The 24,978-nt window shown below is 40.9% G+C and overlaps 1 protein-coding gene across 5 annotated transcripts; it reads left to right on the top strand.

Annotated features, from left to right (window-relative positions):
* The first annotated feature begins 319 nt into the window (after positions 1–319).
* Positions 320–24,486, top strand: QPCT (glutaminyl-peptide cyclotransferase). Of its 5 annotated transcripts, XM_077843600.1 has the most exons (8): positions 421–551; positions 1,124–1,220; positions 7,380–7,526; positions 13,705–13,983; positions 19,259–19,435; positions 21,386–21,485; positions 22,844–22,960; positions 24,184–24,486. In XM_077843600.1, exons 3-8 carry the CDS (start codon positions 7,452–7,454, stop codon positions 24,327–24,329), a joined length of 894 nt encoding a protein of 297 aa, XP_077699726.1. In that variant the 5' UTR covers positions 421–551; positions 1,124–1,220; positions 7,380–7,451; the 3' UTR covers positions 24,330–24,486. The 5 variants fall into 5 exon arrangements, with proteins under 5 accessions (XP_077699724.1, XP_077699726.1, XP_077699725.1 ...); XM_077843598.1 differs by lacking the exon at positions 1,124–1,220 and having other exon boundaries at positions 320–551; XM_077843599.1 differs by lacking the exons at positions 421–551; positions 1,124–1,220 and adding an exon at positions 1,541–1,564.
* Positions 24,487–24,978: the final 492 nt, after the last annotated feature.

Here is a 24,978-nt window from a genome sequence, read left to right as displayed (position 1 = left end):
CCCCTCCCTGTCCAACCCTTCCTGAAGAGCTGTGGGAAAACACTTCATAACCACACAGGGTCTGAGGAACCCTCCCTCCCCTTTCTATCCCCATCCCCAGTTACCAGGCACCGGAGATCATAAAAATGCCTCTTCCCTGTCTCTTCCTTTCGTCCTCTCCAGGACAAGGAAGTGGCCGGCTCCTTCCCTGGGTTAGGTTCGGGAGCTCCGGCCTCCCGGGACAGCCCAGCCCCGGGGTTGCGAGGATCGGGGGTGGGGGGAGGAGAGCTGCGTCCTCGGCCTGCGCAGCGCAGTGGGGAGGGGACCGGGAGGCGATGGGGAGGCGGGCGCAGTCGACCCGGGTGGAGAAGGAGGGCGGCGGAGGACGCGCGTTCCCGGGCTCGTGACCGCCTGCGGCCGGGGGAGCCGGCGCCCAGACAGCTTCGGAGATGGCAGGCGGCGGGGACCGGCGTGCCACGGACACCGTCCACCTGCTGCTGCTGCTGGCTGCCCTGCCCCTGGCGGCCCGGGGGGTCAGACGCCGAGGCTCGGTGGACTGGATCCAGGAGAAGGTGAGCGGCGCGGCTGGTGGTGTACCTGGGCGGCTGGGGCGACGCGCGGGCGCCCGGGGCCGGGAGACCCCACCTTGGCGGGGTGGGGAGGCGGGCAGGGCGGTCGTCCCCGGCCCGGGCAGCCGCGCGCGCGCGCGCCACGGGCGCCCGCGGGAACCGGGGCTGCGCGTCCCGGTCGGGGCGCCTCACCGGCCCCGGGGCTGCTTTGGAGACGCCCCCGGGGCTGAGTGATGTCACCCGCCTCCCGTGGGCTGCGGTCTGATGCGGGTACCGACAGGCACAGGAAGTGTGTCTAGCCGGCTGCGGCCGAGACGCGAGGTGAGGGCGCCCCGCCGCGCCGCCGCCCACTCGGGACCGCCGAGGCCCGCGGCTGCAGCGCTGGGCTGCGCGGGGGCGCGGGGCGCGGGGGTGTGCGCACCGCCCCCACCGCTGCCTCCGCCGACGCCCTGGGACGTCCGGGTCTCCGGGCAGTGTCTGGACCCACGCGTGCTCCCGTTTAAGGTTTTTAAGCCGAGCAGCTCTAACTGGAGGAGACCAGCTTCACTTTAAGACATTTTCTTTTTTCTTCAAAGAGAATAAATGCAGTTGCCAGAGCAATGTATCTAGTTGTAGGTGGGAGATTTGTTAAGAGGAACCCAGGATGCCAGTTTCCTCTGGTGAAGTAACCAGGTTCGAAATGATTTCTTTTTCTTGTGTAACTGTTTTGAAATCATGACGTTGCTAGGAAATTATGCATATGTTAATTATTGAAGTAAACTAATATGCTTTAAAAAGTACTAAGAAACACAGTTAAAGGGTTATAAGCTTTGACAGTGCTGCTGGACAGATCTTTATTTTATTTATTCATGAGAGACAGAGAGATATAGGCAGAGGAAGAAGCAGGCTTCCCGCAGGGAGCCTGATGCGGGACTCGATTCCAGGACTCTGGGATCACGACCTGAGCCAAAGGCAGACACTCAGCGACTAGCCACGCAGGTGCCCCTGTTGTTGGACACATCTTTTAAATGCTTATGGTATGCTTGTATTTCCTGACACGTTGGCAATACAGGGCACTGGTGAACCCACAGGCCTTGTCTGGGTCACATGCAGAGTTGCACCCAGCCACAAGCCTGTGTACATAAATAGCCCACTATAGTTCTCTGTGTTATGCTTCCTTAGTTTCACCATTTAGACGCCACAAAGTGCCCCTGCTTCCATGTGGAGACCACCAGCCACAGGGAACCTGGTGAGGATGTGGGAAGGCAACTCAAGAATAATTGCATTATAAGAAAAACTTTCCATGGGTGTTCAGTAGGAGTAACATCCATCAAGGAACATTGAGTTCCATACCTAAATCCTTTCCTTCTTCCCTTCACCCTGAGTACCTTCCTGGTCAGAAATTAGGAAGGCAATTCATTAACTGTCCTTTTATTGTTGGTTATTTGGGTTATTTCCAAACTTGTCCTGTCATAAAGTTGGGAACCAATGTATTGGTAGGGGTCCTCCTCCAGGATCACCTCTGACACGCTCTAACTGCTGTTTTCAGCACTTCACACTGTTCTACTTCTGGAGTTATACATATTCTGAAGGTTTTTAGGTTCCCCTCTTCCATGGTTTTAAAAGTCTATAGCCATTCACCACTTTACCCACCATGATTCTTAGGGAAACCACAATGGAGACTCCAAGGCAGGCACAGGGAGGTCGGTGGTAGGCTGGATATTGGTAGGAGTCTTGAAAGACAAAATGTGCCTTTTTTTGAGCTTCTACAACCTGGCAGGTAAGTACTTTAATGTCCTTACAGATAAGTAGGGCTTTCCTACTCATAGCCAGTAAGTCAGGAATCTGGGATTTGACTCCAAATTGTCAGTTCAGGGCAGCCTGAGTGGCTCAGCAGCTTAGCTCGGCCTTCAACCCAGGGCGTGATCCTGGAGACCAGGGATCGAGTCCCACGTCGGGCTTCCTGCATTGAGCTTGCTTCTCCCTCTGCCTGTGTCTCTGTCTCTGTCTCTCTCTCTCTCTGTCTCTCATAAATAAATTTAAAAAATCTTTAGAAAAAAAAATTGTCAGTTCAAAGCGTACATTGCTTTTCTTTTAGGTAGAGGGCTTCTTGCATTGAAAGAAGACAGAACTTTTTTTTATTCAGCTCTCAACTTTTCCATGACTGCATTTGTCATGTCAGAAGCATTGGGCACAACAGAAGGATTTCTGTAAACGCTGGCTGGGTTGAATCTACTGGTAGACACAGGAGACACTACTGGTTATCTGGGAGACACTCATATGGAATGAAAACTGGAATTGAAGTCTCTGGGCTTCTATAATGATCTCCCTCTAATTCAATGGCTTGGGACCTCAAATCCCCCTGCAAGTGGGACCAGCTCTACAAATTATGTAATTAAAACCCTCTTTGGCCTGGCACCATATGATTAGCCTAGAGGAGATGTTTCAGGATATCTGGTTCACACTTTTTTAGTTGAAAGATTCTTGTCACCCAAAGCAGACTTATTGTCCTTTCTGCCTGTCTGAAAAGACAAGGCAGGGGCTGTAATAGAGATTTGTTCCTCTGAGAATGCCTGTACCAAAGAAACTTGTCTATGTGTCTTTTCACTGAAATAAGCCTAGACTATTTTGGGGTTTGCACTTAACACTGGGCTCAGCGCTGTTTTTTGCCTCATTTACTTTCTTCATGTCCAGCCCAGAGTTTCTTTACAGGTTTCTTCTCTCACAGCTTCCTCTCATCTCCGCATAGATTTTTATATTTATTGGGTTCTGAGAGTAAGGCTCCTTGAAAGTTGAATGGGCACCATTTTGGTTGGGAGAGTCCAGTGCTTTTCTGTACAGGGCTTTAATGACTAGGAAGGCATAAATAATTAACAGAGTGTGGTTGTTTTCCCTTCTCTGTCTTTCACTGACTGTGAAGCTTTTATTCGTATGGTTTCACAGGGGCATCTTTCCTCCCAACGAGGCAGGGAGAGGAGGGCTCTTTACTGAAGCATGTTAATTAAATGATTGAGCCCAGGAGATTGAGGAGCAACACATGAAACTGGGTTTTGAGGAGCATCAATCAATGGGCCTGTCTGCTGAACTTACCCTTCATTCGTCCATTAAGCATTTTTTGGTGCTATTTCTCAACTCTGTTTAATCTATGGTATCTGTTACAGCTAGCAATGCTGGAGGGTTCTCTATCTTGTTCCAGTTTTTTTCTTAAATCTTTTAGGAACTCTTTTACAGATTGCCATAAATTGCCCATTTAACCATGAGCTTGATTTCCTCCCTACTGTGGACATGCCAGGAAGGACCTAGTCCACAGTGAACAGGTAGGCTTGGGGATGCAGTAATGGACACGAAACAGAAAAGGAGTCACTGGTCAGATAGCCTTCCTGACACAACAGTTCTCAGTTGTCGCAGAGACTGCCCTTGGGCCAGCCCAATTCTAGGCATCACAGGTATTGAAATGAGAAATTTTTTTTAATGATTTTATTTATTTATTCATGAGAGACACAGAGACAGAGAGGCAAAGACATAGGCAGAGGGAGAAGCAGGCCCCTCGAGGGGAGCCCGATGTGGGACTTGATCTGGGGACCCCAGCACCACGCCCTGAGCCAAAGGCAGACGCTCAGCCACTGAGCTACCCAGGTGGCCTGAGATGAGAAATTTTAAAAAAGAGCAAAGACACCAAAATTGAATCATAGCCCTTTTTAAAGCTCTTTGCAGCAGGTAGCTGCTTGTTTCTCCCATTTAACTGACTTGCTATTTATAATGTTCATTTTGCTTTGTTATGATGTAGACACAGGCTTTTCTAAAGACAGTTTTAGAGAGACTGTTCATCTGTCAATGCCTTATTTGATGACCTCACCCAATATTGACTGAGTACTCAGTATATCCCAGGCGCTGTGTGGCTACGGGAGGCACTGGCCTATAAAGACAATCGTTGCCCTCATGGAGCGGATGGCCTGTATGAAATCAGATGTTAAACTGGTTGACATACAGGAAAGTGGTCTCCAAGTCATCATCTGAGTAAGCAGGAAGGAGTCAGGTGAAGAGGGAAGAAATAGCCTGCAAGCCGGAAGTGACAGCAGGTGCAGAGGCTGTGTAGAGCAGAGTCTCCCACTGCTTTGGGACCTGGAAGGTGGCCAGGGTAACTGAAGCTTGGTGCACTGGGGTGAGTGGTCTGACCTGGGGGCAGCGAGGTGGCAGGAAAGACCAGACAGGCCTGGTTAAGGAGTAATTAACCATAGACGTCTTCCCACTTCTTCTTACCTCTAGTTTTTTCTTTGCCCTTTTCACATTTCTGTTATTTTGTCTGTTAGTGTCAGCTTTCTTCTCCAAGCACTGTTTGAGAGCTAACTTAAGTAGACTGAGGTCCTGAAAGGACCAAGGGATTTAAAGGCTGCAGTGACAATCTTATGCAGGACATATATTTAAAATTATATCAGTAAACGAAGACTAACTTTAAGATGTTCAGGCACAACATCCACATTTAGGGGTAACTGGCAATTCACAGATGAGGCAGGGAGGCAGCAGAGGGGCAGAGGACTGGGAATCCATGGAACCCAGATATTTTCATGGACTTACCTGGAGCTTTCCTATCACCTTGGGAAAATCATCTGGTCTCTATGAACCTCAGTATCCACTGACATAAATCCAGGAGTTTGGACTGGATCATCTATAAGTGGTCGTTCCAGCTCTAAATTCTATACCTCTTTTGTGTTTGATAGATGATAACAGAATGATAACTTGTTGAATGTTTACTATGATAGCTTACATATATTAGTTCACTTAATTATAATTACTCTAGAAAGTAGGTGTTATTTCCTCCATTTCACAGATGGAAATTGAGCCTTAATGAGGTTAAGTAACTTGCCAGAGTAACAGCTAGTGAGGGGTGGAGAGCTAAGTTGAGAGTGTGTGTCTGAACCCACAGCCCCTGCCCTTGTAATGATCACCCCAGAGAGTAACATGGAGACACAGCCAAGTGTAGAAGAGTATAAGTAATTTGGCAATTGGCATTCTTTAATTCCACAGTTTCTCACTAGCCGCATGGAGTGAAAATACCTATGTGATCACTGAGATATATTCAACCAACACTAGCATTGGAAAGATCTGTGAAGTAGACAAGGCTCCCCCGATTTCTGCTTTGCATTCCAAAGAACTTAATATTCAGGGTGCCTGGGTAGCTCAGTCAGTTAAGCGTCTGCCTTCAGCTTGGGTCATGATCCTGGGGTCCTGGAATTGAGACCCGTGTTGGGCTCCCTGCTCGGTGGGGAGCCTGCTTCTCCCTCTGTGCCTCCCCCTTTTCATGCTCACTCTCTCTCTCAGATAAATAAAATCTTTAAAAACAAACAAAAAACCCCCACAGAACTTAATATCCTAAAGTTACCTTCATCATTCCCCTTAGGGAAGAAATCACCTGATCAATCATCCACTTCCCTGTGGGAGGAGTGACATGTTCTATCACTGAGTACCTGATAAACATGCAATGAATGAATGATTCATTATTATTAGTATTGCAAGAAAATACAGCATGCATAAAGTCATAACCAAAATACATATTTGAAAACAACAACAACAAAAAACAAAACAAAAAAACCCCCAAAATACACATTTGATATTTATGTTTATTTAGCTCTTTAAGTTAAGGTTAACTCAGCTAATAGGTAAATGTTCCTAAAAGTGTGGGTGTTAATAGAATTTTAAAATATTTTAACTGAAGTTAAAAAGTGTACTATTTAGTGGGTTATAGAATCATCAAACTCTGGCTGGAAGGAATTTCAATGATCATGTAGTTTAGAACTGTCCAATAAAAATATATGATGAGAAGCACATATGGAATTTTAGGTTTTCTAGTAGCTCCACTAAAAAAGCAAAAATAGGTGAAATTAATTTTAAAAATATATTTCATGTAACTCAATTTACAAAAAAATGATCACTTCAATATATAATTACCATAAAATTTAATGAGATATTTTTACATTTTTTTATTCTAAGTCCTTGAAATCTAATGTGAATATTACACTTACAGCCTATCTCAATTCAACTAACTACATTTCAAGAGCTTAATAGCCATATACAGCTAGTGGTTACCATACTGGACAGTGAAGGTATAGCTCAAATTCAGGTTTTTTGAGGGGAATGAGAAATTAAGGGACCTGCTCAAAGTCATACAACCTATGAACGACAGCCAGGGGCTTTGAATCCAACTTCTCTGACTTCAAGACAGTGTTTCTTCACCAAATTGCCTTTTTTTTTTTTTTTTTTTAGATTTTTATTTATTCATTTTACAGACAAAGAGAGAGCACAAGCAAGGGGAGAAGCAGGCAGAGGGAGAGGGAGAAGCAGGGTCCTTGCTGAGCAAGGATCCCAGAGGCGGAGCTTGATCCCAGAACTCTGGCAGGTTAAGGCAGATGCTTAACCCAGGCACCTCTGTAATGTCATATTGCCTTTTTATAAAGCCATTGTAATAATAAAGTATAATCATTTTGTTGGCAGCAGTTTTTAAAATGTTGGGTTTTCTTAAGAATAGGAGATTAATAATTGATATTTTAAATCTTAGTTTTACAAAGTATTTGTACTAAAATTATTACAAGTTACACAGGAAGTGCCAAATATTAATTCTCAGGTTCAATGCATTAGGTTCGTTTTGTTTTTAAAATAAGCTGCCAAAACAGTGAAACTTTCTAGATCTAAAGGGCCAGTTTTAAAGTTGAGTAGTTTAATTTGCTTTATGATGTAAGAGCTATTTCTTTAGTTTGAGGTTCAAAGGAAATAGTTCTCTATTGCAAATGTCTCAGGGTTGAGTCTTGACCATTTTATGAAATGATATCCAGTTAAATAATGTTATTTAATCCTCAGTATTATCATGAACCAGCCATTTTGAATTCATCGTCTCTTCGACAAGTTGCAGAAGGCACTAATATTTCTGAAATGTGGGAAAACGACTTACGACCATTGCTTATAGAGCGATACCCGGGATCTCCTGGAAGCTATGCTGCTCGCCAGGTGAGGATGCCGCACATAGACCAGAAGGTTGTTGAACACTTTGCTTTCACATGAGAGATAATATCATGTCCTAAGTTTTTGTTTCATATTCAGGTCTGTCATCTCATCTTATTATTCACCAGAAGAATCGACCCAGAAAATCAAGCAACTGAGAGTGAATGTCTGTTCTGAATTGAGTGATACATGTTAATCTAAATCAAAGTATGTGTCCAGTTTCTGTGGGTACAACAGCAGATAGGGTACTAAGCATTCAACTCCTGGTCATTTCTATAACATATCCCCAGGCACCCAACCACATTTTCTTGGATCCTAACCCCCAAAGTCAATAGCCCTAGGTGGTCCTTGCCTGACAATTCTGGGCCATGGGTGAATTACTGTTTTATCAGGCCTTCATTCCTCTTGGGAAATTGTATTCTCCCTGGAGGGAAAATCAAGATCAGTGATAGTGATAAGCTACTTGCACAAGTGGGATGCTTCTGAAACTTCTGATTCATGTTAAAAAGAATAGTAAAAAACTTTTAAGAATTAGATTTTATACACACAAAGGTAAAAATAGATTTAACCAACACAAGAGTTCCATGAAAAAAATCCGCACTCTTATTATTTGCATCACCTGGGATTTACTCTGATATTGTTCATTCTACTTTACTCGTTGGTTTTGTTTTGCTTTTTAATGCTGGTCATGACGCAGTAAACTGATTTCAAGATCCACTGATTTTACCACTGTAATTTGAAAGACACTGCTCTAGGAGGTAAATTAAACCATAGTTGGGCCAGACCTTGAATGTCTCTGCCTCCTTACTGCCAGTCTTCCTAAGTGATCTGATATCCCACCTCTAAATGACCATTTTGTTTGTTTGGTTTTTGTTTTCAAAATAGCCCCATTTCAAGGGGGAGCTCAAGAAAGAATGGGGAGAGACTGGCCCCTCAAATCCTCCTCTGAGTGTACTCCACCTGCCTATCTCTCCAGGCAAAAGACCTTGACCCCTCACTTCTGTAGTAGAGTGACACCTGCAAGGCCCAGCAACACAGCCATTATGCTCATCCTTTGTGCCCAGTACATGGCTCCTGCCTCTCGCATCTAACCAGGATAGCCATCGTCTGTTGCACCACTAGGCTCTTGTCTTCCAACCAAACAGCATCTGTTTCTCCCAAGGAATTAGACAGTGGAGATCCAAAGAGCACCTTAGGTCTTTCTAACCTTTAGGCAGACCAAGGAATAATAATGATGATGGATGACTTTCATGGAGCACTGTTTTTTGTCAGGTCCTTTATGGAGTTCTTTGAATGGATTTTTCTCATTTGGTCCTCACAACAATGCTATCAGTGGGTACTATTATTATCCTAGTGCTACAGATGGAAAAGGCCTGAGATTTAGCTATATGGATTAACTTGTTAGAGATATACACATAGTAGTGATGAGACCAGAATTTGGATCCAAATCTGCTGGACTCCTACATCCTATCACTAAAGAGCATTGGCTAGGAGGAACCAATTCTGTAGTGTGTGTTCACACATGTCTCCAGCCCTGGATCTTCTCTTGCCTGAGTTGGAGAATGAGACACATACCACTCATTTCAATGATATTTTCCAGGCCTCATCTCCCAAGCATTTTCTGAAAGGAAGCTCAGGATGCTTCCTGGGGCTTTCCAAAATCATCAGTTCCTCATTAGAAAAAAAAAAAAAATTAGGTCTATAGATTCATTCACTCAATTCAACTTCTTTCATTTCCCCATACCATATGATCAGGAGGCTGTACATACACAGAAACATATATGAATACTTCAGACCTGAGTTTCCTTGCCCGGAGGCTCTAGAAATTCTTAAACTCAACAAATATTGCTACTTGGATCTATATTTAGCTTTCAACAGAATATATAGCATAAATAATACACACAGGCACTGTTGTGATTAAAAAAATACATCAAAATTACAGAACACATAACACTTTCCATGGCATCATGTGGGGTGGAGGCAAATGAGAAGTTTATTGACAGTATTTTGGAATGTGTTGGGACCTGTTTGCTGGGTTGCTTATGCATGTTCTAGCTGATGTGGCAGTAATCCGAACAGGATGGTTATGATGGAAATTTCACTTAAGAGATTCAGTTTTATAGTTTTTTGAGAAGAAAATCATCATGAATTTTTAGAGAGCTGCCCCTTAAGCTATGCAAGATAAAGGGTTTCTGCTTTAGAAGAGATAGATGATGCTTAGGATATAATGAGAGAGTTACATTAATGGACTCAATTTGACCAGGATTAGTACCTGTCACTCAGAACTAAATTCAAACAAGAATAGTAGAAAATCTACTTTTTTTCCTGAAACCTTTTTGAGCACTGGATTAGATGTTTTGTAATTTATAGAGTTTCAGACTTACAACTAGATAAGACTCCCAAATCTAGAGGCACATGGACTTGGCATAAAATTGGTTATTGAACTGACCTTTGCAATTATCAGTAAAGATATGCATTGCTATGGATTCTTTTTCAGAGAATAATATAGGAACAATGTCCCAAAGTCTCCATTTTTTGTTTGTTTGTTTTAAGAGAGGGGAGGAGCAAAGAGAAAGGAAAGAGAAAATCCCAAGCAGACTCCATGCTGAGTAGTGAGCCCAATATGGGGGCTCAATCTTACGACTCTGAGATCATGACCTGAGCCCAAATCGAGTCAGGTGCTTAACCAATTGAGCCAACCAGGTGCCTTCCATAGTCTCCATTTTTATTGCCTCTGATCAATGAGCCTAATGATTTTTAGAGTATATTTTTAAAGAGAGAATTCATTTGGAAAGTAAACAGTATAAACATGTGAAATTTTGGGGTATTTCAGTGATTTCTTTCTGAGATAGGATTAGGAAAAATGGTTTAAAGATCAAGATGATAACATCTCACTAAGGAGCAAGCCAGAAACTTTGCCTAAAAGAAGCGAGCTAGAAATTTCAGGGTTGAAATCTCCCTGTAGATGAATAGTATATCTGAGAAGCTGAAGCTGGGCTTCTTCAGCTGAAAGTGTGGATATCCCTAGGTGGAGGGTCTTCTATGGAGAGCCCTCAGCATGGAGCCCAAGAGACGAATATGTGGTATGTCCAAGAAGGAATAGATACCCTAAAGTCTCCGGTGGCAGTATTCAGCATCCTGACAATGATCTGTTTGTAGACTGGGTGCAAATACTGTAGAATCTTCTTTCTCCAAACAAACAAGGTCTACTACTATCATTGTCTCTTGGAACCTGGAAATGAGAATTTAAGTGAAATTCAGTTAGACCCAGGATCATTGACTGATGCTAACCTACAATGCCTAGGCTCTCCCCAACCCCCGGAAGTAGAAGGTCAATATTTATGTCTATCTTTCTCTCTCTTCCTCTCTCACTCTCTGTCTCTCTCTCTCCTCATCTCTGCCTTTATCTTTGTATCCTTTTCTTTTTGGATCTACTCAGTGTCAGTCTCTCTGTGTCTTTGTCTCTCTCTGTCTCTATATATTCATCTTTATCTCTCTCCATCCTTCTTTTTCTCCTTTCCCCACTCCAAAAAATAAATCAAGAATAATCCAAGTACAATCTATATCCTAAATTGCATTTTGCAATTGGGAGGGGTGCTGAGTTCTTGCTAATAGGCTTCAGGAAGCATTCCCCACTTAGGGCATTCTAGTGAGCAAAGCAGTAGTTTTGGGAGCCTACTCTAGAGAATTGCAGTGGGAACTTGCAGACTAAGCCCGAGGGCCAAAAGCATAGCAAGGGATATTGGTGACCTAATTAGATTATGGAGCCAATTCGATTGTTTATAAAGAAATTCGTTGCTAAGATAATTAAAAAATATTTATGCTGAATAAAAAAGGTTAAAAGGTTGCTTCAATGAGAATTTTGGGGGGGGCATTTGCTGATGCTTTTGTGGATTTTAGTCTCAACATAAGGTATCAGAAATTATGTCCGCAACCTGTTTAGTAGTTGAGCAGTGGGTTTATGTGTGAGACCTTAGCTGAACAAAGCTAACAGATATATATTTTTAAAATCTCAATTCATTTTTGTAAGCACACAAGCTGCTATTGGCTTTGAAGCAGTTCATCATCTGGATACCAGATGTTCTGGAGTATACGCCTTTATTTTTTTTTTAAGATGACCCCTTTTATGGAAAATTTTCTTTTTCTCAAACTCTGGTAATAACTTATTTTCATATTCTGTAGAAAGCTTATCTGAGATGCAAAGTGATTTCAAACTACCAGTGTGTGATATCATATACTTTTATGTATTCTCACTGAGACTAACTTATTAGTTACAGTCAGCCTCTATTTAGTGATAACTTAATACTGTGAGCAAAGCCCAGTATTGAGAATTGTGGATGAAAACAAAGTTATGAGATATGAGTGATGATTTTAAAAAGGTTAGAAACATTTCTTTTTATTACTTGAAAAGAGAACCTGTAAACTTGTAATAGAAAAGGTAAGGGACTGTGCACACATGCTATCGTGGCCAAAGTCCAACTCACTATGGAAAGCAGAGAGTGATTATCAGTGAAATGTTTGTTTATTTGGCTTTTGCAGGTTTGAGTGGAGAATCACCGTCCTCTCTCTAGTTTAGTTATTTTCCTGGAAGCTTCCTGCCACGGTTTTTCCAAAACCTTTGCCTATGTGTCATGTCCCATTAGTTACGACAGGCCACACAAGAGTTGGGTAGGCTAGAAAATCTGGTATTTCCTTGGGGGGAAAAAACTTAAAAAAAAAAAAACCAAAAAACCCTGACAAAACCCTTCCATTCTTTTCTAGTTATTATGAGTTATTTATCACCTCAAATTTCATCCCTATTGAATATTAATTGTGGAACAAATTGCCAGTTATGGTGGTGGTTAGTTTGTCTTTTGATGTTTTAAACCAGTCCTCTAAGACAAACTTACAAAGATACAATATTTCAAAATAAAACAAGATAAATGAAACCTACTTAGAACAATGAAATGAGAGAAAATGGAGGCGGAAAAGGACAAATGGAACAGCAGTGAGCTCACTGTATCTCCTTACATCGCACATTCTAGACTGTTAGGGAAGGCACTTCTGGTCTCGAAAGTGGAATTTCTTTTCCATCTGCAACCTGTCAGTCTATGTATTAGTCATAAGTTTCAGGTCATCAAGAGATGTGAAAGTAGACTCCTTTTTATTTTTGCCATTTGTAGCGGGGTTTGAATCTACCTCGATGCAAAAGGAAAACCATGTGATATGTCATTACAGTTCAGAGTTGCTTATTGATTATTTTTTTAATCTTTTTAAAAAATTTTTTTATTTATTTATGATAGTCACAGAGAGAGAGAGAGAGAGAGAGAGAGGGGCAGAGACATAGGCAGAGGGAGAAGCAGGCTCCATGCACTGGGAGCCCGACGTGGGATTCGATCCAGGGTCTCCAGGATCGTGCCCTGGGCCAAAGGCAGGCACTAAACCGCTGTGCCACCCAGGGATCCTTTTTTTTTTTTTAATCTTTTTTTTTAAAATTTTTTATGCTTATTGATTCTTAAGGTGGACAGGACCTCAAATGTCCCCAACCATCTCCTTGCTATGGGACTTCATTACACCATCAGTATCTTTTGTTAGCATATATTACATTTTGAAGTATTTGCGGACCTTGGGGTACATGCTATGCACTTGGGACAAAAGGAGCTACCATTTGCTGTTTTTGCCCTCAAAGAGCTTACTGTAGTAGTTGAGACCTGTAGGACCTTGGTAGATTTGACTTCTCAAGATACCTTCTTCGCTTCTTAGAAATATTGAAAGTGGACTTTAATATGTACCAAACTGAGTCTCTGTCTCCTGATGTGTAGAAATGACTCTGCTATATTGTTAAATGAGAACAGCAAGGAGCAGAATCATGTGTAAAGTAGGTTCCTATAGAAACATGTACTCCTTTGCCAAATATGTGTTTGTGTGCTAATACATATTCATATAAACAATAAGAATGGTGTGGAAAAATATACATGAGACTATTAACATTGGTTAATACTAATGATTGGGATTTGCTTTGCAAAGTCGATGGTTAGGGGAGAGGGAGAGGAATCCTTCCTACTAATTCTATGATCCTTGCTATTAATTCCATAATCATGTATTGCTTTTTTAACTTGAAAGACATCACACAAAATTAAAATATATATAGAATTAACCAATGGAAACTGTCCAGATCTGAAATTTTGGTTTTTCTTTTGATCAGCACATAATGCAGAGAATTCAGAGACTTCAAGCCGACTGGGTCTTGGAAATAGACACCTTCTTGAGTCAGACACCCTATGGATACCGGTCTTTCTCAAACATCATCAGCACCCTCAATCCCACTGCTAAACGACACTTGGTCCTCGCCTGTCACTACGACTCCAAGTATTTTCACCCTTGGGACAACAGGGTGTTTGTGGGAGCCACTGATTCAGCTGTGCCATGTGCAATGTTGTTGGAACTTGCCCGTGCCTTAGACAAGCAACTCCTTTCCTTGGAGGTATTTGTTTCCGTCTCGTGTATTCTTGGGATAAAACACATTAGAAGAACTCAGAGTGAATTCTAGGATCCTTGGGAGAGTAGGAAGGCCATTTAGAAATGTACTTTCAGTACACTTTATACTAATCTGTTGCAAAATGATGTGAGTTAAAATGAATATTAATTGGAAGATTATACTATTTGAAATGTTAACCATGCGGGGTAAATCTAAGATACATAAGAGTGAATTTATTCGTTGGCACTTGATTACCTAAATTTGCATACATATTAAATTAAATGCAACATTTTTTGCAACAAATGAAGCAGGTGTACAGTTGGTACAGGTATATATGTTTGAGAAGCATGTGGATTTCTTCTTGTTTATGTAGCCATGAAACATCACAACCTTCTAATCTGAGAGATGTGGCTCTTGAGGTGGGGGAGGGGGTTGCTGTAAAGTGGTGCTGAGAGTGGGTAATTCAGACATATCAAGATGAAAAGCATGGAGCAGAAAATGCATTATTGTTATTATCTGTGAATCTTGGCTCAATTTTATGTAGCATAGCAGAGCTTTTGTTATGTTCTCAGCTCAAAATGCTTCTGGGACTCTCAGATGTTATTTCAGTCTCTGTTCTTAAGGGTATATTGGAAAAAAGTGCTAAGCTAGATGAAGACATTTTGTTCAGATATCACTCATAACCAAGTAAACACAACAAAGCAAAAACAAAAAACTTTGTTCGCAGGCAACAAATGCCTTTTTTTCCCCCTGAGAGCTTTATGAAGGGGCCGGCCTCTGCTACAATGGAGGTAAAGAAGTAAAAGGTTTATCTTGTAATAGAAGTAATAGAGATATTTGATTCTATTTTTGCTGGATATGCTGAACTTGAAGAAAGCAAGAATTGTTTGTAACCTCTTGGTATCATTTTCACTGTTTTTTTGTTTTGTTTTATTTTGTTTCCTGAACCTTCTATAATGTCTTTCTCCCATTCTCTGCTCTGCTTTTAACCAGTACCTTTCCTTAGCAATTGGGTGGGGGAGTTCAGAGGCTGATATGTTTGCATTCTACTATAAGGAGATTAAATGAAAGGCATAGTCCGTAGAATGGGTGTGTTTTCTCTGGGTGAACTCCTTTACCTTTTTCTATGTAGCTCATACCTGGTTTTAGTGACAGACAGAAAGAGCTGAATGAGTTGCTGGTTGGACATCCCCACTTAAAAAATACACACACATTCTCTTAATTATCCTTTCTCCTAGAAGTAACGGTGATGTGGGCAATTAAAAAAAGGACTAGTTTTGATTGAAATGTGAAGAGTATCAGATTCATTTTTCCAGTTGTACTTTAAAATAAATTTATATATTAAGGAGTTATCTTAAGATCTTCAGCTGTCATGGGTTGGGTAGGTGGTAGTGGATTGTGACCTGGGAGAGGGACAGGAGAATAGACTGGATTATTGCTCCAACTCTCTGCAACCCTCCAGTAGTAAGATTACAGGTATACATTCCCATCGTTTGCCTTCCCACCAGGTTGTATGTTTTCATTCGTTGACTCTGGGCTTGGTTATTTGACTTGTCTTGGCCAATTGGATGCTAGCAGATATGACACAAGCAATGGCTGGAGATGTGCTTGTGTAATCGGGCTGTTCTCTTGCATCTTTGCTACCACCAAAAGGGCATGCCCTGGCTGGCCTGCCAGTCTCAGGGGGAGGATAAGACATGTGGATCAGAGCCAAGCTTAATAACTGCACGGTGAGGCAGAGCTCCTCCAATCAAACCCAGCCTAGATCAGCTGTCCCCCAGCTGATCCACGGACCCAGGAGGACACATAAGTGTTGCTTTAAGTTTGGGGTGGGTATTGGGGATCCCTGGGTGGCTCAGCGGTTTAGCGCCTGCCTTTGGCCCAGGGCGCGATCCTGGAGTCCCGGGATCGAGTCCCACGTGGGGCTCTCTGCATGGAGCCTGCTTCTCCCTCCTCCTGTGTCTCTGCCTCTCTCTCTCTATGTCTATCATAAATAAATAAATAAATCTTAAAAAAAAAAGTTTGGGGTGGGTATTTACCCCTTATTATTGCAGCATTAGCTGATACAGCTTTGGATGGGCAAAGACTGCAGATAATTCACTGATCATGTTACACTGGTAACAAGACATTTATCATATTACCATGAAGAACTGAAAGACCATCACAAATCAGGCCACACAGATTTTCCCAGATCCAAGATTGAGTTACCAGAGATTGAAGGCCACAGTTATTTTCTTGCTAATCCTGAAAAAAAAAATACAAAAAGAACAAGGTGCCTTATGGGACTCAGTATTATTGTCCACTCTTGTTTTAATGATTGGAACAGAAAGTAAACCATTGCACTGACCACTGGAGTCACTCACCTGTTGAAATTTCAGTGAGGCATCTGAACCTTCAAACCTACACAATATGAAAATTGCCTGCTCTTGCTTTTACCCTGGGCATGCATGAGTGGGATGTCTCTCATCCCAGGCAATCTTAATCTGCTCTGGTGTTTCATTATTGTGCTGTTTGATTTGGAACTAGAGCTTTGGAACCAGTCAAGGCCCTTTAAACAACTGGAAACTTACCATGTCTCCACTGAAGTATGTACCTTACACCTTTAGCCAATGAGAAAATCTGTTTAATTACTAGAGTTATTAAACTCCAAATACGTATGTATTGTATAGACAGGATGCATCCTGTGCTTAATGCTCTCAGGAGTTATGGAGAGGCTCAGTATAATAAATTATATTTATATGTATATACATTTACTTATTATAATAAATACATTATAAATATTCTTGTGGTCTAAGGAGTGATACTAAAACAATTGTGATGATTAGCATACAAAAATAACTTAATTTTCAGATGATAAAGACATTTTTTTTCCATCTTGGGAAATCACCCTAAAACAATCTTTGAAGAAACTAGGGAACATGTGTTAATGGGAACCACAATATGAAGACAGAAGGTAAATGGAGAAATGACAAATGACATGTCTGAGTAGAGAGAAGTCCTTTTCCCCAGTTTGAGGAAGAAGTGGAAAAGCCAGTAGTCCCCTGCCAAACTCCTGAAGTGGCTCAGGGTTTGGTGGAGATAGTAAGGGAGTTACAAGTGAGGCTGGGGGCTGAGAGGGAAGCGTTTGTAAGTCAGCACAAGGAGTACTGGGATATGTAGATTCCTACCCCATCCCTGGCAGATAGGTGAGGATGCCGCCTGTGCATCCTTATAGGAGAGGACAGGATAATTTTTCTGTAGAAACTAAACCAGGGAAGTTCTGGATGTGAGGATGCCACATAGAGAGGAGGGCAGGAATGAAATGTCCCATGGAAATCAAAAAGATTAGGTGAAAGTCTGCGCATTGAACAGTGAGGTCCCCGGCATTTGCCCCATTATCAGCATGAGAAAGCCAGCACTCAGCTTGTACCCCTCAGGTGGGAACCTGGATGCTTCTTCTCTGGGGAATTTGAACTACCTCATGAAAAAGACCCAAGATTTGAGGGGCTTTTGGGCACCAGATTACCCTCTAGTAAAACCAACCAATCTGTGTCTCTAATCAGTGTTTAAGTACCTTATTCTTTATTTTTTTAAAGATTTATTTATTTTTAGGGAGTGATGGGAAGAGGGGCAGAGGGAGAGGGAGAGAGTCTCAAGCAGATTCCCCACTGATCATGGAGCCCAACTTGAGACTCAATCCCACAACTCTGAGATCATGACCTGAGCTGAAATCAAGAGTCAGATGCTCCACCAGCTGTGCCACTCAGGCACCCCTAGTACCTCATTCTTTAATATGAATAAACACAAAGGGTGACCAGACATTTGAGGATGGTTTCCAGCATGAAAGAAAGAGAGTAAAACGATACGAATTGAAAAATGAATTTGGAGGAAATAGAGCACAAGGAGCAGGAGATAACTTAAGGGACACTGTTTTAAGTATACTTAGAGATTAAAAAAATTAAAAAAAACCCTTAGAGAGATAAGAGGAAACATGATATCCATAACAGATTAGAGAGATCTCAGATTTACTTCAGTCTGATGGGAGCATATCCCCAGGAGTATGTTGAGGTAGAAGAAGCAAATGGTTGTATATTTTTCTTCAGCCAGCTTTAACTATATGCAGGCACGAGGTAGGCAGAGAGGTGGTCTAAAGGTTATATTTTTGCCATGTGAGCTTAACCAAGGCAGAGAGAGGCCAGGGGGTTGACTATGGTGAGAGGCAAGGGAGTGGTTAGAATGATTGTGGAATTTTAGCTGAATATGGAGTGAAGTACTTCATGGGGGTGAAAGATTGTGAACAGGTGAAAGATTTAACAGATCAGGGATTCCAGTGGGGCTGGAGGACCGTGGGGGTAGGAGTCATCAGAAAAGCAAGAAGTGACAGTAAAAAGTATAAAATTGACCAGAATCCTACTAGCCCTTCTAAGTTCTGCTCAAATACTGATTCATCAAGTCTTCCCTGACACCCCAAGGATTTGACCTCTCATTCTGTGCAGTTCCCAGCAATGTTTTATGCTGCATCTATGACTGTTGTCACTCTTTGTCGCTCGCATATATATCTTTCCTAACACAATTGACATGTAGACTCCTTCACAGGAGAGGCTGTAATTATTATTCTTTGTGTCCTTGTTCCATTCCTTAAGGCAGATCCTTGGACCTAGATTCACTTAAAAATTACAGACTCAAATAATGTGGGAAGCAAGGAAGATTTGCAGTTATTTCAGGTTGCGTGTTCCCAGGAATGTGCACTGATGTGGAATGAAGCATTCAGGTCCTTTCTGAGCGAGTGGCGCTGGCTTAACAGCTGTAGCAGGGAGGAAAGAGAAGTGGGATTAGGCAGAAGAAGAAATCAATCAGCCAGTGCACGTTCAACAACTGTCTGAGCCAACCCTGGGGAGCTCTGGAGGTGCTGAGGCAGTCCCTGAAAGGGGCTAACAGCTGAAGACCTGCGGACAGCTCTCTTGGTGGCAGGGGCAACACATTCTTCTGGAGGGGAACGGGGTGATGTGTCACCTCACCTTGCCCACCATGACAATATCAGAGTTTCAAATTTCTCTAAGGAGTAAGAAAAAATATAAGACTTCTATTTTCAGAGAAAGTGATATTTATATGGGTGACGACTGTGGGAGGTGGGATGATTTTTGGAGGCAAAGTGGTACAAAATACATTTTGGCATATTTTTACTTGCTCTGCTATCTTCCTTTTCTTCATGGCATATCTGTACTTTTGCCCAGTTAATAGGAAACTATCTTGTCTTTTAAAAATCCTGTTTTTGCTATCTTTTTACTATTCCTTTTACCAGGAAATTCCAGACTCCAAGCCAGATCTCTCACTCCAGCTAATTTTCTTTGATGGGGAAGAGGCTCTTCTTCATTGGTCTCTTCGTGATTCTCTGTATGGATCTCGGCACTTAGCTCCCAAGATGGCATCAACCCCACACCCACCTGGAGCGAAAGACACCAACCAACTGCACGGCATGGTTAGTCTGGGGAATTCTCATGGTGTTGCAGCTGCAGGCTCTGCCTCAAGGAAACCAAAGCTAAAGCCAATTAAAGACCTAAGAATGCCACTGCAGTCTTGGAGCAGAGTGTTTATTATGGAACATTCCTTGGCAGGCATTGGGCTTTTGAGGAATCCCAGAGCTGAAAAGAATGATTCTGGGTTAGAAGTTATGTTTGAAAAAAAAAAAAAAAAAAGAAGTTATGTTTGACTGAGCTTAATTAAAATAATGTAAAAAAAAATAAGATTAAGGAAACATCAGATTCAGTTCAGTTCAATGGGAGCACATTCCCTAGTTCTGTGGAGAGATGGTGAGAGCAAATTCCTTTTTTGAGGCCTCTACAAAGCTTGAGGAGGCTGGGGTCTTGGGAACTGGAGTGCGAGTGAGACATGTTATTGGGGATGGGAGTGAGGAATTTCCTTGATGTCCTCAAAGTATTATAATGACTCCAAGTGTGTTTGTGATATTGTGTCAGATGTGTTTTGGTATAATATCATTGCATGGGGATGGTAACATTTTTGATGCTGCCTTAAAACTTTGCTCTTATTGAGTAATGGGTGCAATGCATGGCCGCATTTTAATTTCCATTTCTGGGCCCACACTCCATCCCTAGTTCCTCATCTCACTTTGAGTTCTCTCCTTACTCTGTTTCTCTTCCCATATTTGACCTTCACTCAGTCTTAGATCCTCACTAACTGCAGCTTGGGACCTCATGCTATCCTTGAGACTTCATTTCTTCCCTGTCTTCATCCATCCCTGCCCTCACCCTATCTGTGAACTCAAAGCCTATTCCTAACTCCCCCCCACTCATCCCTTTCCTTTGCCATGTCAATGACCTTCACCCTGGAGTCCAAATAGCCACATTAAGTGTCCTCTGTGGCTCTAACACATCATGCCGGCATTCTCTCCATACTGTTGTCTGTTGGCAGCTCATAATAGGTCAGGGAAATATGGTTGGCACTCATTCAGTCAGTCCTTTGCCCAAGTGGCTAAAAAGCGAAATTCAAAGGAGGAGGGGAGACCAGGTTGATCAAGAGGAGGGACAAAGTTATTTATCAGTCCAAATATATGAATCCATATTGATGGTTATCCAACTTTGTAAATATAGTCTTATTGCAAATAAACCCGTTTTTCCCCAATGAATGTTTTTAATCATCATTCATGAGTTAATAGATATTATGTCTTTAGAATCATAGACTCTGCAGATATTTATCTACTATGTGTCAGGATCTGTGCTACATATCTACCTGCATGTTGTCTCATTTATATAAATCAGGAGCTCTTAATGTGGGGGGTAGTCTTCAGGGAGTCCTCAAGCCTGGTGATGTTTTACGGCTCAAACGAGAAACACTGACGTAATTATGGAGACTTATCATCAGAAGGGGCCTTTAAAAACCAGTAATTTTGAGCTTCTGGTTTGATGGAAGAGGAAATGGGATCCAGAGACAGTAGGTCACAGAGCTTGTAGTCAAGAAATTTTTCCTATAGTCTGCTTTGAGGAATAAATAGTTACTACCCAAGTGCTTTCCCTAGGCAGCTGTATCATTACAGACTAAGGATATAAAGATCAGAAAGGCTTGGAATCCCATCTGAAAATAAAAGTAAATGTATTCTTTTTTAATAAAGAATAAAATATAAAATATCATCTGAATGTCCTCTTTCTAATCTATCCTTAGTGGTTTCCTTCTGGGGTTACAGACACCAAAAATTTATATTTTGCCATTTGTCCAGGTTGCATAAGCAAGATTTTTAAAAGTTCTTCAAGATAATTAACTTACAATGTTATTAAATCTTTTTTTTTTCATTTATACAGCTCTCTAGATTATTCTGAATTGTTAAAATACACTTAGTTTTGACTATTGTTTTTCCATTGGTGAATAAGAAATGTGTTTTGGTGACAGTGATTAAACAATTTTTTTTCTCCCTTAGGATTTATTGGTCTTGTTGGATTTAATTGGAGCGCCCAACCCAACATTTCCCAATTTTTTCCCAAAATCTGCCAGATGGTTTAATAGACTTGAAGCGATTGGTAAGCACCACTGTCACTAAAGGGTCAGCCGAGTTCCTCCCTATGAAAAAATGCTACATTTTAAAATTCAAATTTATAACAATAGAAAAAGAAAAAAGAAAGTTCAAAATTTTTGATTTAAATATATTATTTGAAAATATAATATACTTTTCTGGCTTTTTTTCTTGCTTTACTGACTAGTTTATTGCTCCCATTTATCTTTTTCAGTAGGCTCACTTTATTTTCCTGCATGAGACTGCATTTAGAACTGGAAACATACAATGCTACATTTAATGTTTGCATATCCCTAGCAATGGTTGGAAAGTATTTTCACAGAATCCTGTTTGCAGTGTATGGAATGCATGTCTAGAGAAAACACTCAGAAAAGCATGCTGGCTAATGATGACTGTCACAGTCCTTATGATACCAAAAAGGATTCTTTAATTTTTCTTTTTTTTTTTTTTTAATCTCTGTCATTGCCATCTTCTGTTTCCTACCTTGTTCAGACTTGGTTTTCCTTTATATCTAGAATCATCTCTATTTTCTAAGGAAGTAAGAGATTGGGATGTGAGAGAAAGCCAAGATCCTTCAAAAGTCATTTAAGAGACAGTGTAGTGTCAGTTAAATGAGAGTAGACTAGGCTAGAAGGTCAAGCCAGGCCATGCAAAGAAACAAAATATCTATGGCTCAAGAGAGAGAAATGGGTCTTGGAGAAGGAAAAGAGGAATAATTCTTCCCTTCATACCTCCACTACTCCTTACCCTGTAGTGCGCAGACACACACACACACACACACACACACACACAAAGCCTATTGGCATCAGGGAGAGATGAAAATGAGATAGATCTTTATGATAAAATCTAGGCCAGGAGACCTGCTTTTGAGGCAAGAACTTCAGTCTAGAAATTCGTATTAGCTACACAAACTTTACTGGAGCAGGATAGAGTTATATTTTTCTAAGTAGCAGGAAAAACAGTTCTCTCAATTCATACTTTCCACGTGAGTTCAGACTTTGCCAATATCCAAATCTAGAATATTATAAGAGAAATTTTTACCTGAGTCTGAGGTAAACCTGTCCCCACCCCACCACCCTGGCTTTCCTCTGGTTTTCTCATTCTCCATCTTTCCATTGTTCAACTTAGTATTTACCTCTAAGGAGGTTCTCACCTGTAAAGCTAGAGATGTGTGATTCTTCTCTCCCTTGAACTACTCCGAAATGTACATGCAAGTGTAGCCCAAATGCTTATTGCCGTGGGTATAGTGGGCTCACTGCTGCATATTGTTTAAAAGCGATGGCAAAGATTTCAAATTCCCTGTGAATTCTGAGTATTGATCAGCTAAGAATTGATAATCACCTACTGTTTAATTGTTGTCTGCAGAACAAGAACTCCACAAATTAGGTTTACTCAAGGATCACTCTTTGGAGAGGTGCTATTTCCAGAATCACAGTTATGGAGGGGTGATTCAGGATGACCATATTCCATTTTTAAGAAGAGGTAATGTGTGTGTATGTGTGTATGGACATGTGTGTGCACATATGTAGTTTTTACTTACTGTATATTTATTGTATTTTATTTGCAACAATATAGGAGGATAAGGAGCCATTAGATGTAATTACTTCATAGATTAAATCGTCCACTATTTCTTTTTTTTTTTTTTTTCGTCCACTATTTCATGACTTCTCTTTTTTCTTAGAAGTCATTCCAAATCCTTAAACCCCTACCCCCATTCTAGAATATTTATAAAAGCCCATATTCCGTTGACCCTGCCTTCTTATTCATAGAGTAAGATTATATTCTTATAATTTGTGTAACTCTGGTGTTTTCTGATTAATAGGGAAGCAGTGATGGAAGTCTAAATCATCTCAAGGGCTCCTGTAGTAGCTTCCCAATTGGTCCTAGCTTTTGCAGTTGCTTCCCTATTCCTTATTCTTTGTTCTTTGTTCTCTGTTCTTCCCTATTCTTGCTTTAAAGCTCTGGTGGCTTGCCATCATGTAGAATAAGACCCAAAGTCTTTACCATAACCTACAAGGATCTCCTTTTTATGACTCTGTTCTTCTCCAACATCTCCTCCTACCTTTCTCTCCAATTATTGCTCTGATCCAGCCACATTGTCCTCCTGCTGTTCCTCAAGCAGGCCAAACACACTCCTACCTCAGGACCTTTGTATTTACTAATACTGCTGCCTGGAATACTCATCCCCATATCTTTGCAGAGATTGTTTTTCCCTTTGTTGCACTTCTCTAACTAAATGTGAGATTCTCAAACAGGCTTTCCCTAACATTAAATACATCTTTCTTGGCCCAGCTGTCTGCCCCTCATTCTCTCTTCCCCTACCTTGTTTTATTATTCTTTAGAACCCTTATCATTCTCTGAAATTATTTTTATATTTGTTTACTTGCTTCTTTCTTTACTGGAATGTAAGCTCTTGTATGAACAGGGCTTCACCTTTTCACTGATGAACTCTCAACTTCTAGAATAGTGACTGGTACGTAGTAAGCACTTTAAAATTAGTTACTGAATACAGTGACATTTGTTGAATGAATGAATGGCTTTGGAGTAAAAGGGGAAGATACAAAGAAGTATACAGAAAATGATGAATTATCAGCTGTGGTTATATGGCACAGATCTCTCACTCAGACTTGTGTTTGAAGAGTGATACTTTCTAATTTACTCACTGGAGATAAGCACTTGATTACAAGTTGGTTCTTTCTTATTAGGTGTTCCAGTTTTGCATCTGATCCCATCTCCTTTCCCTGAAGTCTGGCACACTATGGATGACAATGAAGAAAATTTGGACGAAACAACCATTGACAATCTAAACAAAATCCTACAAGCCTTTGTGTTAGAGTATCTTCATTTGTAATATTCTGTCTTAGTTTGTGGTAATTGTATCTAGTTACACATTCAGAAGTCAAGGCACAACGTAAACTCACTCCAGACAGATGCCATGTGAAACCTCTATCCTATAGATTCATTCTGTGTCTTTGAATATATGATCAATAAATCCTAGATTTACATCATGTCCTAAATTGCTCATTAATTTTCATCAAGAGATAAAGAAAGAAAATATTTTAAAAACCCAGAAAATAAATATCTTTAAAAAGCTCTTTTAGATAAGAAACTATGGAACTAAATGAGTTTTACATATACAGTATCATGGTTTTCTAAATAGTACTTAAGGATAATGGTGATGTGCAATGTATAACTTGATTTTCTTTTATACTTGAGAATCCCTTGCTTATAATACAAAACAGAGATGTAGTTTGAACTTACTTTGAGAAGTTATTTTTCAAACTTCTTTTGAGAAATCTTTGTAGGGTTTATTTTATAAAAATTAATTAAAGTGTCTTCTTCAGAATCAAATGCCATGTGAGTTTCTTTTTTGATACATAAATGAAAAATTATATAATTTATAGTTCATTTGTTAAAAGATTTTATTTTATTTTATTTTTTTATTATTTTTAAAAATATTTATTTATTCATGAGAGACACACAGAGACACAGAGAGAAGC

Source organism: Canis aureus, chromosome 12 (assembly GCF_053574225.1).
Source record: "Canis aureus isolate CA01 chromosome 12, VMU_Caureus_v.1.0, whole genome shotgun sequence".
Taxonomy (NCBI): Eukaryota; Metazoa; Chordata; class Mammalia; order Carnivora; family Canidae; genus Canis; species Canis aureus.
Note: the sequence above shows the minus strand (reverse complement) of the source record. Positions and strands in the feature narration are given on the sequence as shown.

What these genes read in the sequence shown, in the direction of transcription:
- QPCT (XM_077843598.1), top strand. Translation starts at nt 429, where the DNA reads ATGGCAGGCGGCGGGGACCGGCGTGCCACGGACACCGTCCACCTGCTG. An exon ending in GAAGCTATGCTGCTCGCCAG is followed by an intron (nt 7,527 to 13,704) that starts GTGAGGATGCCG and finishes TCTTTTGATCAG; the next exon opens with CACATAATGCAGAGAATTCA. An exon ending in CCAACCAACTGCACGGCATG is followed by an intron (nt 19,436 to 21,385) that starts GTTAGTCTGGGG and finishes TTTCTCCCTTAG; the next exon opens with GATTTATTGGTCTTGTTGGA.